General features: G+C 38.5%; 2 protein-coding genes across 2 annotated transcripts; one reads left to right on the forward strand and one right to left on the reverse strand.

The window, feature by feature from the left end:
• Positions 1 to 1,352: 1,352 nt before the first annotated feature.
• On the forward strand, positions 1,353 to 2,678 carry LOC143884796 (aquaporin TIP1-1-like). Its single transcript, XM_077388587.1, has 2 exons — positions 1,353 to 1,560; positions 1,871 to 2,678. Exons 1-2 carry the CDS (start codon positions 1,428 to 1,430, stop codon positions 2,491 to 2,493), a joined length of 756 nt encoding a protein of 251 aa, XP_077244702.1. The 5' UTR covers positions 1,353 to 1,427; the 3' UTR covers positions 2,494 to 2,678.
• A 10,798-nt stretch (positions 2,679 to 13,476) lies between these two features.
• On the reverse strand, positions 13,477 to 15,322 carry FRU (FER-like regulator of iron uptake). The gene is made up of 4 exons (XM_077386773.1): positions 14,890 to 15,322; positions 14,603 to 14,800; positions 13,749 to 13,922; positions 13,477 to 13,664 (listed from the first exon to the last, which is right to left on the reverse strand). The coding sequence occupies exons 1-4, from the start codon at positions 15,304 to 15,306 to the stop codon at positions 13,563 to 13,565; spliced, it is 891 nt and encodes a 296-aa protein (XP_077242888.1). The 5' UTR covers positions 15,307 to 15,322; the 3' UTR covers positions 13,477 to 13,562.

Below are 15,322 nucleotides of genomic sequence, written 5' to 3' on the forward strand. Positions count from 1 at the left end.
CTTATTTATGTAAATCCTTCAACATACTTAATTCAATATTAATAATTGTCATGGAAAATTAAAATAAATTTTTATTTTACTTTTAAATGACTTTTAAATGTAATTTTTTTATTACTATAAGTTCTCTTAAATATATATAAAGTTTTTTATATGATGTGAGCCTATACAGTCCAATATTTTTCAAACAAACAGGATTGTACGGCTTAGACCATATGATGATCCACCGTCCATTTGATGGGCCAAAACGTAAGTAGATTGCGCCCCAAAACTCATTTCCATAAGACGATCCCAACCCTCCAATCTATGAAGGTTTCCATAATATGCAGTTCCTCTAAGATCCGGAGGTCTAGGATCATCCTATGGAAATGGGTTTTAGGGCAAAACCTATTTACATTGTGGCCCAACAAATGGGCGTTTTGGATCATCCTATGGTCTAATCCGCATAATACATTTTGAAAAATAATGTACTATACGGGCTCACACCATATAAAATCTTTCTCTATATTTCTATTCAATAGTTTCAGATAAATTTCTTTATAGCTATAAAATACATTATATTTTAAGTTCTTGCTCTACGTAGTTGAGGTAGTTTATTTGATTGGGGGTATCTTAGAGATTAAATGACAAAAAATAAAAATAAAAATAAAAAATCTAAATTTTCATATGATCTCAATCATTTCCATTTTTAAATTTAATATTTTTTATAGGTAAGTTTTTAATTATATTTTTTCTGTACGTGTTGGCTACCATCTGAATAAGAAATGAGATCATGCCAACCATTTCAATTCATGAGATAAAATGGGGGCCTCGGATCAAGGGCCAAGACCACACACGTGGTGGGCCCATGTTGTGCTTCTCTAAAATGAATTTTTTTAGTGTTATGTAAACTCATTTTCAATGTTTTTCTCCCGAAATGGGAAATTTTTTCCGTTTTCAATGAAAACTAAACTACAAACTCGGGCTCTGGATTATTTTTCCTAAAACAATTTCCATAATTATGTTTTTACTTAGCCTTAGAGGCTTCGAGAGCATCGCTATAAGACGACAAACGCCTCCTCACATCACGTTCGGGAACGCGATTCTCCCAGCCGTGAGCGCACGTTACGTGTCTTTGATAATCGGAAGACACGTGGCATTCTGATAGCGTTTTGGAGGCAGAAGCTGAGTTGGCTTGATAGCGACGAGGGAGCGGGAACACTGCTTCTTTTCCAACCCCACTCCCTCCATTTCCTAATTATTATTATTTTTTGTCCAATTTATTTTCATTTTTTATTTTTCAGACCCAACCGGCAACCGGCTACTACCAGTCTCCAATCCCTCAACTCCAATTATAAGTAACTGCACAACACAAGTTAGAAAGATCAGATCCAAAAGTTGCAGGAGGGAGAGACACTCTGTAGAGGAGTCTGTATCTGTAAGAAGGAAAAATGCCTATCTCTCGCATTGCAGTTGGAGGGACTGAAGAGGCAATACACCCAGATACCTTAAAGGCAGGTCTTGCAGAATTCATCTGCACACTCATCTTTGTCTTCGCCGGAGAGGGCTCTGGCATGGCTTTCAGTAAGAAATTAACATTGTCATAACACTTTTCTATTGACTCTAGGGGTGGAACATGGGTTGGGCTCAACCCAAGCAATTTTGGCTCGGGTTGGCATTTCCGATTTAATTTCGGGTTGGGTTAGGGTTGAGGCCTTGGCAGCCCGACCTTTTTCCTCTAAAATGGTATTTTTTAGTTTAGCCCAAGGTGAACTCGAACCAACCCGACCCGATTTCTGGTTCGATGGATTGAGTTAGGGTTGAGAGATTTACAGGCGGGTTGCTCTGTTTCTCTCACTTCTGTTCTTGACCAAGTTTCTATTTTTGGTTTCAGGTAAGCTGACAAGCGATGCTGCGACCACTCCTGCCGGTCTAGTGGCAGCAGCCCTAGCTCACGGTTTCGGCCTATTCGTAGCCGTATCAGTCGGAGCCAACATCTCCGGCGGACACGTCAACCCAGCGGTGACCTTCGGAGCATTCCTCGGCGGGAACATCACCCTCCTCCGCGGGATCATATACTGGATTGCCCAGCTTCTAGGCTCCACCGCGGCTTGCCTCCTCCTAAAATTCGCCACCAACGGCATGACCACCTCAGCTTTCTCCCTCTCTAGTGGAGTAACTGTATGGAACGCGTTTGTGTTCGAGATCGTGATGACTTTCGGGCTCGTTTATACTGTTTATGCGACAGCGATCGACCCTAAGAAGGGTAGTTTGGGGACTATTGCACCGATCGCGATCGGTTTTATTGTGGGTGCTAACATTCTAGCTGGTGGTGCTTTTACTGGTGCGTCTATGAATCCCGCAGTTTCGTTTGGACCGGCTTTGGTTAGCTGGACTTGGAAGAATCAATGGGTTTACTGGGCTGGACCTTTGATTGGAGGCGGACTTGCGGGTCTTGTTTATGAGTTCTTCTTCATTTCTCAATCCCATGAGGCTCTTCCATCTACTGACTATTAAGCTCTTGATTAGAGGCGGGATTTAATTCTGTAATTTATTTTCATTTTTGTTTGGTTGTTTGTTGGGTTTCTTTCATGTTGTCCTACTTGCCATTATACCCGGCCGGAACTGTTTGTGACTTTGTTATGCTAATGCTACTACCATTCACTTGAATGTGAAAATCTCTTTGTTTTCTTGTTCATAAATTTTTTTTCTTTCTCCCACCTCATCTACTCATCTTTTTTCCTTGGTTTTTCTGATGAAAGCTTTGCTCCATTCTTTTATACGAGCAGTCCTTTCTCACTTTTTATCTGATTGGCTTCTGTATGTGGGAAGAAAATTCCCATAAAAAAATACAAAAAAGTTAGGCCTGCCATTATCGGAGCATGGTGAGAGATGTGACTGGTTCACAATTATTTGGACGAAATGCGTCAAAAAAGAGAACGTCACTGACAGCCGAGAAATTTATGCTTTCACACTAAGGTTGTCAATTTTGGCTCGAGCTCGGAGAATCCTTAACGAGCCGAGCCCGATTTAGCCCAGGCTCGGCTCGGCTCGGCTCGTTAAGAATTTAATATATTTAAATATATATATTATATATTAATATATACACTAAAAGGGTTGTCAAGGAGTGAACGAGGCAGGCAAAATATGTCACTTCATTTTTGGAACCCCATTTGTTACTTGGACCACCTCATTTTTGGAACCCCATTTGTTACTTGGACCACCCCTTATAGTGTAAAAAAAGTAGTCAAATTACACTAGATAGGGCTGTTCAGGGAAGATGAAGGGTGTGAACTTAATATAACCCGAGCCCGAGCTGAGCTTTTGAGCTTAACGAGCCGAGCCGAGCTCGTCTACACCCCTATTTTACACTGATTTTTAGTTAAAGGACTTAAATTAAGACAACCGAGTGTGGGCTCGCAATTCGTCAGTTCTCAGAATCCAAAACATACAGGCCTAAGCAATATGTTTTTCCAATTATTAAAGGCACCTTTGGCAACGATAAGAAATTATTCCATGGAATATTCGTCGTACAACTCAGGAGGAGAGACGTGAGAGGACAGAGTGGAAAGAGGATGGGAAATGCAAGAAAAAGGTGAAAAAAAAAATAGAAATTTGCTAGGCTCGCCCACTGTTAACGTGATTTGACGTCAAAAAGCTTAAAGTTGCCCACTGTTAACGTTATAAGGGGCGAATGTGTACTGCAGAGGGGTGAAAATATCATCTCCGCTTTGGAAAAAGTCATTTGGCTGCTCATTATTTTCAGATGAGGTCAGCTACCTGATATTAATTAAACGAATAAGACAAGAGCTACCTCGAAGTGGTTGTTCTTTCCTTAAAAGGTGAGCCCCGAAATGCCTTTATGCAAAATTGGCCCCATTAATATTTCATGAAATGTAATTCATGGTTGCCAAACATGCCCTTAGGCCCGTTTGGACAACTCATGTTTTTGTATTTAGATTTGAATTTGAGTTTTGAATAAAAATATATCAATCAACTGCATGCTCATGTTGTAGAAGAGAGGGACGCTTGGCTGCTCCAGGAAGGCCGAGGAGCAACAAGAGTGAAGGTAATTGCAACAAATATAGATTTTCAAATAATGTCCTTAAGAAAGATTTGAAAATCAGATTTGTTTTTCACTCTTGTAGCTGATTTGGAAATCGAAGGATCTGATCGAGTTCCAAATCTCAACTGCAATTGTGAGAAATCCAAATCTAAATCTTGGGTATCCAAACGTGGCTTAACAAAATTTAGGCTATGGTTCACACTAATTTGATTATTGGAATTATTGCACCTCTCTGTCCCGACCCCATCAACACCACCCTGACAGTTCTGAACCACCGTCTCATCCACATGGACGATAGCTGTGCCCAAGCCATCAACATTGTCATAACATCCCTCACATGCCTGTCCAACCGCACTCATCTTCTTTATTTCCATACCTTCTCTGCCTCTGTATGGCTCGTCTAACTGCCAGCACCCTCAGCTACAGTATGCATTAGTGCCGGAGACTTGTGATAAAGATCATATGCATGTACGAGTGTGCATTCTTGATGTTCCTCTCCCTTGGAATTCATCGTGTTCTTCTCACATTCCGTCCTTTTTTCTATGACGGAGGGTATCTCCACCCCATTTTTTTATATAAAATATTCTCCAAGTCTTCCAAAAATTTTCCTAAAATTTACCGAATATGTAAATCCATATCCCAAATCCAAACTTCCTTTGCCAAATCCAAAATTCGTTTGCCATGAACTTGGTCTCCATATGGCTCACAAAATGTATGCCCACGGTCACCACATGCATGTCTCAAATGTATTATTAGACATTACTATTGCTAGGCAAATACATATCCCGCATCACGTGACTGCAATTTGATGGAATATACTTATGATATGCCAAGCTTCAATTATTATTTATTTAAAATTAAATGTAAATGGATAAAAAGATGGATATATTATCACATGGGAAATGATGTATTTGCCCCTTTTTCTTCTCCGGGCCACCTCCTTGTTGCCCAAAAAGAGCAGTCATAAGTCATAAGACTCTTAACAATAGGGGTGACCTGTAGAAGAAAAGGGTGAGAATATATCATTCACGCCCTCTTCTTTCTCAGACCACCCCTAGTAGTGCAATAAGGGCCCGTTTGGATACCCCTTGGGTTTGGATTTGGAGGTGAATTTGGATTTATAAATCCAAAAAATTACACTAACCCGTTTGGATACCCCTAATAGTGCAAGCCTTTAGGACATCTTGATTTGGATTTGAGTGAAATCCACAAGATTTACAAATTCCTCATGTTAGTGTAATTTTTTGGATTTATAAATCCTTTATGCGAGAGGTTATTTATAAATCTAAATATGATCTGTAAGGGGTTAAAATGGCCAAAATATACTAAAAAAGTGTTAAATGACTTAGGTACCCACATGACATTAAAAACTAATCAAAATACATCGTATTAGGTAAAATGACTAGAAAACCCCCGAGTGAGGCAAAATGACCGGAATACCCCTATACTAGGTAAAAATGATAAAATACCATCGAGTTGTGCAAAATGACTAAAATACCCTTATGACATAAAAATGATCAAAATAACCTCATACAGGGTAAAATGACTTAGAATACCCCAATATCATGGAAAATTACTAACATACCCCTAGATCAAGTAAAAATGACATATGGCTCATAAAAATGACTAAAATGACTAAAAGTACCATCATGAGATAAAAATGATAAAAATATGCCATATTAGGTAAAATGACTAGAAATACTCCTATACCAAGTAAAAATGATAAAATACCCCCGAGTCGTGCAAAATGACTAAAATACCCCTATAAAAAAATAAAAATGATCAAAATAACCTCATATAGGGTAAAATGACTAAAATACCCCAAGATCATGGAAAATTATCGAAATACTCCTATATCAAGTAAAAACGACCTATGGCTCATGAAAAATAACTAAAATGACTAAAAATACCCTCATGAGATAAAAATGATAAAAATACGCTACATTGGGTAAAATGACTAGAATACTCCTGGGTCATGCAAAATGACCGGAATATACCTATACCTGGTAAAAATGACCAAATACCCTGAGTCATGAAAAATGACTAAAACACCCTTACGACATAAAAAATGATCAGAATTCCCCATATAGGGTAAAATGACTAGAATACCCCCGGATCATAAAAATGGCTGAAATGCCCCTATATCAAGTATTTTAGCGCTTTTTGGTTTTGTTGGATTTCAAATTCAAATCCAAAGAGCATCCAAACAAAAAAACATTTAGATTTGAAATCCAAATCTATACGTGGTCATCCAAATGGCATTATTTATAAATTTGTGAATTTTAAAATTCTTGATTTCAAATCCATGAATTTTGGAAATCCAAATTCACCTCCAAATCCAAATCCAAATCCAAGGGGTATCCAAACGGGCCGTAACAGTAATCATAAATACACTATAGGGATTTGAGTGGCTGGGGGATGAAAAGTTGGCGAATATATTACTTCCCTTGTCACATTTGGGCTGCTGAATCGATTTATCACTCCCCATTATGCTCTGTTTGGTTGGCTATTTTTAAGGAGATTGAGGGGAGAACATCTTCTTGAGATCTTCTTGAGATTGTTTGGTTGCCTTTGAAGGTCTTTGACCACTAGCACTGTCGGGCGACGGTCGGGTGATGTGGCTCGCTCGAGATCTTCTCTCCAAATTTCTTCAAATCAAAGAAATTTGTGGAGAAGATCTTGGGGAGATCTTTTTGCCCTTACCCCAAACCCCCCCAATATTTGCAAGACAAAACCAAACAATGTTTCTTTCTTCCACCCTTAATCTCCCCCTTGACTGATCTGTTTTAGATCTACCTTTTAATCTCCCCTTTGACCGCTGGGATATAGATCTCCCAACGAATTACCGGCATCCAAACAGAGCATTAGGCAGTGATAAGTCGACCCCCAAATATCTTAAATCGACCCCATATGTCTTTCTCTCTCTAACCCAAAGGAGGAGAGAGAGACAAACACGGGAAGTCGATTTAAGACATATGGGCATAATAAAAGGAGGAAAAGGACACGTCCCATCGTGGGCCATGCTCTCACTCACGCATGCCTTGTCCATACTCCACTCACTTTATATATTGTGTGGGCCTCTTTTTGATTTGGTTGTCATTATCATGTGACATGTAAAAATTTTTACCACACCTTTTTCCTTCAGACTATGTCGGATTTGATTTTGCTTCCATATGTGATATGGCATGTTTGGCCCCTTCAAAATTTCCATTAAGATAACCCCCTCTTTGTATCTATGAGTACCCTTTTACACACAAAAAAAAAGCCGACTACATAATTTCCCAAAATACATTATGATAGTGTACAAAATCTGACTGCATGTACTAGTATGGTGGAGCCTGTGATCCTGTGCTCACAGAAAAAGCGTAGTGGGCCCTGAATTATAGCTCCAGGCGGCCATTTCGACACTCAAGTCAGAGATGGACAGCACAGAAGGAAGGACGATGAAAAGGGGTGAGGGCTAAATCCAGTTACCAGCAAGATGGGGTGGATGGTTGTGAATGTGAATGTGTCCTTGCTTGAGTGTGTGTGCGCTCTTTTATAGGGGAGGAGATCAACGAGGTCCACGACACCAGTTGTGCCTATAGAGAAAGACAGATTTCACAACAATGAAAAATCTTCTTCTCAAATAGTGAAACCAAAGTTTACACTAGCCCAAGAACAACAACCAAAGTAGAAGAAGAACAATGCCCAAAAGAGATGTGCTTCAATATATGAGAGAAGAACAAAACATACAAGACACAAGAACAAAAGGAGGGAAGAAAGATTCAATAAGAAAGCTTCAAAACTATGGAGAAAATATGGGAAAGCCTCAAACACTAACTTGCACACAAGAGCTTCAATGGAGGTCTCTTGCTTGATGGAGAATCTCTACCAAAATGAAATTATGAGAATAGGCTTAGTCAATGGATAGTAAAGAGAAAATAGCTTAGGTAAGTGGTAGTGGGTATGGAAAAGTGGTGTCTTAAATGCTTAGGAAAGTGGTGGGTATGGAGTTCCATGTAAAGGTTTGAATTTGAAATTAGTAAGTCGTGGGAAAAGATGGAGCAAACATGTGTGGCTCACACATGTCCAAGCTAGGCCAACAAAAGACCAAAATACCCATGGACACAAAATACATTTTTGTCCTCACTACATCTCTCAAAATAAAAATAAAATAAAGCAACCCAAAAAAATACACTTTAAAAATTAACAGTGCCCTTAATTCTGCTCACGTGGGACGGAATGGGTGGCGGTTACAATCGTGGGGGCGTGATTCCCTACATTTCCAGGCGGAGCTGGGAAGTGGCGACCTTGGCAACCTTTGATTCCTCCCTTTGAGGTGAGGAGTGGGTTTAGTGTAACGGTCAACCGAATTTCTCGCTTGGTGGCGGGATTTCCGCAGTTGTGTCTCATTTCCTTGAGAGTCGGTATCGATGATGATGCAAGTAGCTTCGGTGTGGTGTGTGGCACGGATCTGGCAGGAGAGTTGAGTCGGTATCGATGGTTCCTTTGCATGGCTTATATTGGGTGTGTTCCCGTATTTGGAGTTGGTATTAGAGTCGGTACGGTACCCCAACACATTCCACTGAATATTAGTAAGGCTACTTGAAAGAGATTCATAAATAGGGAAAATCTCAATTTGAACTAGCGTATTATATTTCATTATTTTTTAGGCCCGTTGCGGCACTTGCGGCAGAAAAAAGGTTTGGAAAAGGGTCTTGAACTTGGTCAAACTTCCGTTGACGGTGTGTTTAGTTGTCTTCACTGTGGCAGTGGAATCCATCGGCTTGATTTGGCAGGCATTTTCTACATTTGCTCTCTTCTTCTGCCCCCAGTTTTTTTCCTTCTTCCTGATAACAGAACACATCTTCTCTGGTTTTTTTTGTTTGCTTATTCTTGTCTATTTGCCACATCATCTCCTCAGGTTTCCCATACGTAGTGATTTTTAGTGCTCTCTTCACTTTGCCTCATGAATTCACTCTCCTACCTTCTTCTCATCTCATCTTTCCATGGAATGATTTTTCATTGTTGCCAAACATGTCCTATGTGTGTGTTAGTTGCAATGACCATAATTAGAAAATTTTCCTAATATTTGAATTATTTTATTGTTTTTATGACTTAATTTGAAGTCCACAAAATCTCAAATAAGAGAAATTCTTTTTTAATTTTCACAATGAAAAATTAATGACTTGTTTCAAAATTATAGAAAACGGATATTAAAGTGAAAACTAAATGCATCCTAATCTAGCAACAATAAAATTCAAAAGAATAATTTTCCGATGAATTTTTATAGCAATATCCTTTTCCATTCATTCCAGCCATCAGTATGTGAGATTTGTTTTTCGCTTCGGTGTGTCACCATAGTTACAAAATTATTTGATTAATTGATAAAATCTTATTAAATTTTTACGTCCCATTGTAGACAATCTAACAAAGAAAAATAAATAAATGCATATATACAGAAAAAAAATTGTTGTGCGTGTTGTAAATTGAAGACCACATTACGTTTTTCTCGCATATTTCTAAATATTTCAAAAAAATACTCAAAAATTTCTAACATATGCTTTGTTGAATTATTCCGTAGTAATTTTTTTTTCAAAACTAAAAGGGTGTCTCACAATCTATGCACACCAGAAATTGGTTCGACAGAGTCGAATAACTGACTACATCAAATCACTCTGTGTTCAACCTCGAGATCTAGAGTGGTCTCTTCTAATATCCAAATTCTAGAGATTGATCTTTTTCTAAAGATTTTTTTTTTTTTGGTAGAGTAATTTGGGGTTGGCAGACCCCGACCACTGTATTAAATGAAAAGGATTACAATCTTTGATAATGATAACTAGAAAAGTCTTCCATTACAATGCTCTGTTTGGTTGCTTGTAGATGGGTGAGAGAATAGGAGAAAAATAAGTCAAAGAAAATTAGACAAGAATGGAAGATAGGGAGAACATTAGAAGGGAGATTTGCGAGTAGTGTTTGGTTGCGCGAGGAAATTAGCGGAAGATGTAGGGTGTCATTATCAAAATATAGTGGAAGAGAGAAAAAGAATAAGACAAGAATTTCTCCTAATTCCCCTAACAAATTTCTCCATTTTGGTGAGAAAAGGAGAGAAGATTATGGGGGGGGGAACATCTCCGCCACATAGGCGCCACCTAGGATAAAAATCAATAATGATGTCTAGAAGTTGTCTAGTGGTCAAAGGTGTAAATGACAACCAAACATGCTTTGGGGAGATCTCCGGGAGATCTCATGCATTTGAAACTCCTACAATCCCCCCAAAATAAGCAACCAAACAGAGCTATGGGTGTGAGGAATGGGGGAATTCTTTCGCCTTTGCAGGGACATTCAACTGTTTGCTTCTCTCCAAGTGTGGGTGAGCTTCCAATTAGTTTAGAAGGAAAGTAGGTCTCTAATGCGGGATAGCAAGGTGATTTTCTTCCTTTGGGCCGGCTTTTAAACTTACGGAGGACCACATTTACTGCTATCAAAGAATCTTCCATGCAAGGTGTAGGGAATTCTTTTTCTAAAGTTACCAAGGAGTGAGATCTTTATGAGTTTTATAGACTTTTCTAAAACCTTAATTATAGTACCAGTGTTAGGTCTCATGTTTATTTTTTAATTTTTAAGGGATAAATTACTCATTCTATCTCAGTAATATTTCCAAGTGCCATTTTGAGTTCCAATTACCACGGTCATCCCGTTCCTTCTTCTAACTGCTCAATAACTCCACCTTGAATTCCATAAACTCATGCTTATTACATGATTTCGGTCTGACAAGACGGAACTCATTTTAAAATATGGGTGCAAAATATAATCCAAGATTGTAAAATCCTGGATTTTACAAGCTAAAATTGTGATTTTATAAGCTAAAAATAAGGGTTTTATTAGCTAAAACCTGGGTTGTATAATCCAGGATTAGAAAATCCTTGTATAATCGCGATTTAAATAACTTTAAATAGCCATAATTTATTCACCGGATGAAGGAATCGACTGTGGTTAGATCCATTGATATTCTCGTGGAGAGAGGATTCCATCAGATCTAATCCAGTCGTCGAAAACTCGTTAAACTCACATATCTTCCTAACTCATGACTGTCAGAAACACTCAATGGACTCCCTTTGACAGGATGACTGTGGGTACGAAAATACGACAAAACCCTAATCCCTTTCAAAAAAAAAATGTTCATATTTACAAATATGAAAATGAAACGACAGAGAAAAATAGGTATTTCTTCAGAGTTCTAACCTTGGATCAGTTTCTCTGGCGTCCAACTTATCCTTCAGCGGCCACTCATTCTCCAGGGATTTATTCTAATAAAGCTACAAATCAGTCTCATGTTGTAACCGACTTTACCTTTTCAACTGATTTTAAAATGTAACTGAAAATGACTTGCTGCGGCTCTTTATGCAAGGGCTCCCTTTATCTATCATTGCTCTAGTATTTATATTTATTTAGTGTTAAGTTTAACATAATTTCAATTGATTTAAGTGCCCTTTCACAACCCACTTAATACTGGACGAAAATACCCCCGTTGGAAGTGCTGAGCAAGGTTTTAAATTTCATATTTCGGTCAAGACCGAAACCGAAACGTCTGAAATTCACGATGGTCGAAATTTCAGAAATTTCGGATAAAATATTAATATTTTAATCCTTCACCAAATTTCAGCCGAAATTTCAGCCCAAAAAACAGACATTTCAAGTCCCTTTACCGAATTTCGGCTGAAATTTAAATTTCGGTGAGGACTGAAATTTAAAACCTTGGTGGTGAGAGGGGTCCGGGATTTTTCAGCTCCTCTTCCTCTTTTTTCTTCTCCAACCTCTTTTTCTTCTTATTTTCCTCTTTTTGAATGCATCTCCTTGCAAATTTAAGAATTTTTACCCATCCGAAAGTCTTTAATCGAAAAAATTATATCTTTCGTATCATGTTTTAACTTGTGCCAAAGCACAGGTGCGAAGGCTTCGGGATCGAGCTGGGGCGTCACATTTATATAGAATCCTAAACCGTGGTCTCGGTGACTATCAACTCCTTAATGCTATTTCTGGGAGGAGCCGACCGTAAGTGGCTGAGAAGCGAACCGAGCCTCCTTTTGGTTCTATTTGGATGCAAATGGTTACCGTGTAGATTAGTGGTATAAGTAGTCAATAGGGCGGAGACAAACTTTTGTAATGTTTGATCTACTTAGGATTTACCTGGTAGAATAGTGATAAGTAGTGTTTGGTTGCCAATCTCGTATAAGTATGGTAGGGGGTGTCATTACCAATATATATATATATATATATATATATATATATATATATATATATATAAGGAATAAGATTGTACGCTCGACCGTACCTTAGGTACGGTAGAGTGCCAAATCACATGGGTCTCCCATTTTTGGTGGGCATCTAAACCATTCATTTGCAAGGCCCCATCATAGATAGGGTGCATACCAAAAATCAGCACCATTGAATCATCCTAACCCCTCCAAAACTGGAGGCCAAAATGGGCAGATTTGTGGACAAACACTGTCTGTCCATTTTGGCCTCCACAAATGGATGGGTTAGGATCATCCTATGGAGCTGATTTTTGGTATGCACCCTATCTATGATGGGGCCTTGCAAATGAATAGTTTAGATGCTCACCAAAAATGTGGGACCCATGTGATTTGGCACTCTACCGTACCTAACTCTAGGTACGGTCGAGCGTACAATCCTTTTCCTCTCTCTCTCTCTCTATATATATATATATATATATATATATATATATATAGAGAGAGAGAGAGAGAGAGAGAGAGAGAGAGAGAGAGAGCAAAATTCTACTTGAAAAATTCCATCATTTTGCAAAAATGAGGCATAGAAGGTATACGGAGAGCTAATGGATGCCACGTCACCAGTGAAGCAATAATTAGCTATCATCTTGTCAATGGAAGGTGATGCTAAGTTGGCAAACAAACACCAAAAATTGCATTTTTTTGCATAGGGATTGCTCAAGGATCCCTTGCAATTGGCATCCCTTGCAATTTCCAATTCGCCTATAATATCATAACTTATCTTCTGCAAAGGTCAGACCAAAATTTGCCTTATCTATCCTTAACTCTCGGGAATATTATTATTACAATATAATGCAACCCTCCTATCTCACAAGACCCTTCAAATGCTTCGATTGGATGATCATCATCATCTGATTAATTGCCTGCAAATGGATGAAAGACAAATTTAGCAAAACTCCGGCCCAGTAAACATACGGTCAGGTTCATGGTGAACGACATTATTTTTAATTTTATGCGACGGGGGATTGACAGTGAGGCCAAGCAAATGGATGATTTGGGCTATATAAGATATACATTATTTAATTTACAGGGAATTTTTAAACATACTATCATTTTCATAAAGAAGCTTCAACGAAATCCAACACTCAACTTGTTAATAATCCTTGAGAATTCATTACAAGTTCTAGAAAAGGACTCCTCACATCTCACATCACATTTAGCAAATATTACAATTCCCTGTATAAGGAGAATGGTAAGAGTTAGAAGAAAGCCATTAATCATATTCTTTACGCCACTGGCATTGTAAATTCGAATCCTTGGCTTAGAAGAGCCCCCATCACCCATAACTTCACGGTTGACGCATTCATCTCTTCCCCACCTTCTCGAACCTGCTTATTAGACAACATAAGTATTCGATTACTAGAACCAAAACAAAAAATTCCATCAAGAATAAGAAGGAAAAAACATCTTACATGGAGTGTAAGAGTCAACACAAACCGGTCAGGGAGGGTGGTGAAATTGGAGCTTTGTATATGGAAGCATGTGAGTGACTCCACAGCCTTATAAAGAGCCACTACCACCCCCTGTCCCTTGTTGCACACTAACCTCACGTAAAATGATCTCTCTTCCAATTGAAATAAATCCACCTATAAAGCCCCATATGCATTTGTTATTCGTGTAACACAGACATAAAGATCAACCTTTATGATACCAGTGATCGATCCGTGCCATCCATGCATAGGGATCCACCACGGATAAGACACATTCGCGACCAATCGGACATTCCTAAAGATCTGATTAGTTCTTGCCAAGGGATGAAAAAAAAAAAAAAAAACTGGCAAAGGGGTCCAGATAAGCCCATTTTGATGAAGGGTCTTGATCGACACGTATAGGGTACAGGGTGGATGTGGTATGCTATAAAAAATCGTTTTGCGATTAGAAGATACTATGGTGTATACTAAACATTATGAAGGGTATTATGATATGAGGGATACTAAACATTATGAAGGGTATTTTTGTGTTTAATATACATAATAATATGATAGAGCTTTGCAGCTAATAAAGAAAATTGAAAGAAACAAAATGATGTAAGTAACAAACTAGGGCAATGCTTGAAGGAAACAGATCAGTATTTCAGTATGTAATTAATAAGATATTAAGGCAAATTCTTCCATTGAGCATTCAATATTAATCCAAGGTCAGTCTGGTTATGGAATCCAATTGAAATTTTGGGTGCAATTTGTTGTAAATTTCAATCTATATATCCTGTTCAGATTAAAATTTACAAGAAAAATTGCTCTTGAAATGACTATTCATAGGACTATACCTGCACTATGTTCTTCGAAATCAATTGGTTACTGTCTAAAACATGAGTTTGCATTGGATTCTCAATAGATTCCTGTGACATTGCCACTCCTCTTAAGGACGATTCAAGCCCTGCGATTTCAGCTCTAAACTTCTTTGCCTGCTTTTGCAAATCCTGCACATAAAGAACAGCATCTCCGATGATCGACGCCTTATCCATCTGCATAGCAATAAGTACATAAGACAACATGTACCTTTCAAAGCAATAGTGAAGAAAAATAAGATCAAGTAACAAAACTAGAAATTAACCTTGGTTATGTTAGGTACCAAAGAACGCAAAGCATAGAGCTTCTCCTTCATTCGGCCTCGCCTTCTCCTTTCGGCCACCAACGTCCTCGACCGATCGACCCCCCTCATTGTTGTTGTCGTCCCACTAGAATAATCATCTCCTTCATTCTCTTCTCCATCTTCCTCTGCTCCATTTAAGGGAAGTGTAGTGGACTCAGGAAACGAGTTGGGGTCAGAAATTGATTTATAATTTAAACCAGGCAAGCCATTATTGGCAAATCCGGTGTCTTGATTTAACTCATCGAATATTTGATTGTGACATGGAATGGAGTCTACAATCCCATTATCTCCACTAAGAAGCTCAATGATTTGCTCCCAGTTGTTATCGTTGGTAAAATCATGAAAATTGAAGTTGTTGAGTGCATTGTTCTCCTCCATCTTTCACTCGGTTCTT

This window comes from Tasmannia lanceolata, unplaced genomic scaffold, assembly GCF_043159265.1.
Source record: "Tasmannia lanceolata isolate RefF3 unplaced genomic scaffold, GAP_Taslan_0.1 ptg000008l, whole genome shotgun sequence".
Classification (NCBI taxonomy): domain Eukaryota; kingdom Viridiplantae; phylum Streptophyta; class Magnoliopsida; order Canellales; family Winteraceae; genus Tasmannia; species Tasmannia lanceolata.

Excerpts from the sequence above, each read along its gene's own strand:
- LOC143884796 (XM_077388587.1), top strand. The coding sequence starts at position 1,428 with ATGCCTATCTCTCGCATTGCAGTTGGAGGGACTGAAGAGGCAATACAC. Across the intron at positions 1,561-1,870 it reads GGGCTCTGGCATGGCTTTCA|GTAAGCTGACAAGCGATGCT; the intron begins GTAAGAAATTAA and ends TTTTGGTTTCAG.
- FRU (XM_077386773.1), bottom strand. The coding sequence starts at position 15,306 with ATGGAGGAGAACAATGCACTCAACAACTTCAATTTTCATGATTTTACC. Across the intron at positions 13,923-14,602 it reads TTTCGAAGAACATAGTGCAG|GTGGATTTATTTCAATTGGA; the intron begins GTATAGTCCTAT and ends GGGGCTTTATAG. Across the intron at positions 13,665-13,748 it reads TGTTGACTCTTACACTCCAT|GTTCGAGAAGGTGGGGAAGA; the intron begins GTAAGATGTTTT and ends TCTAATAAGCAG.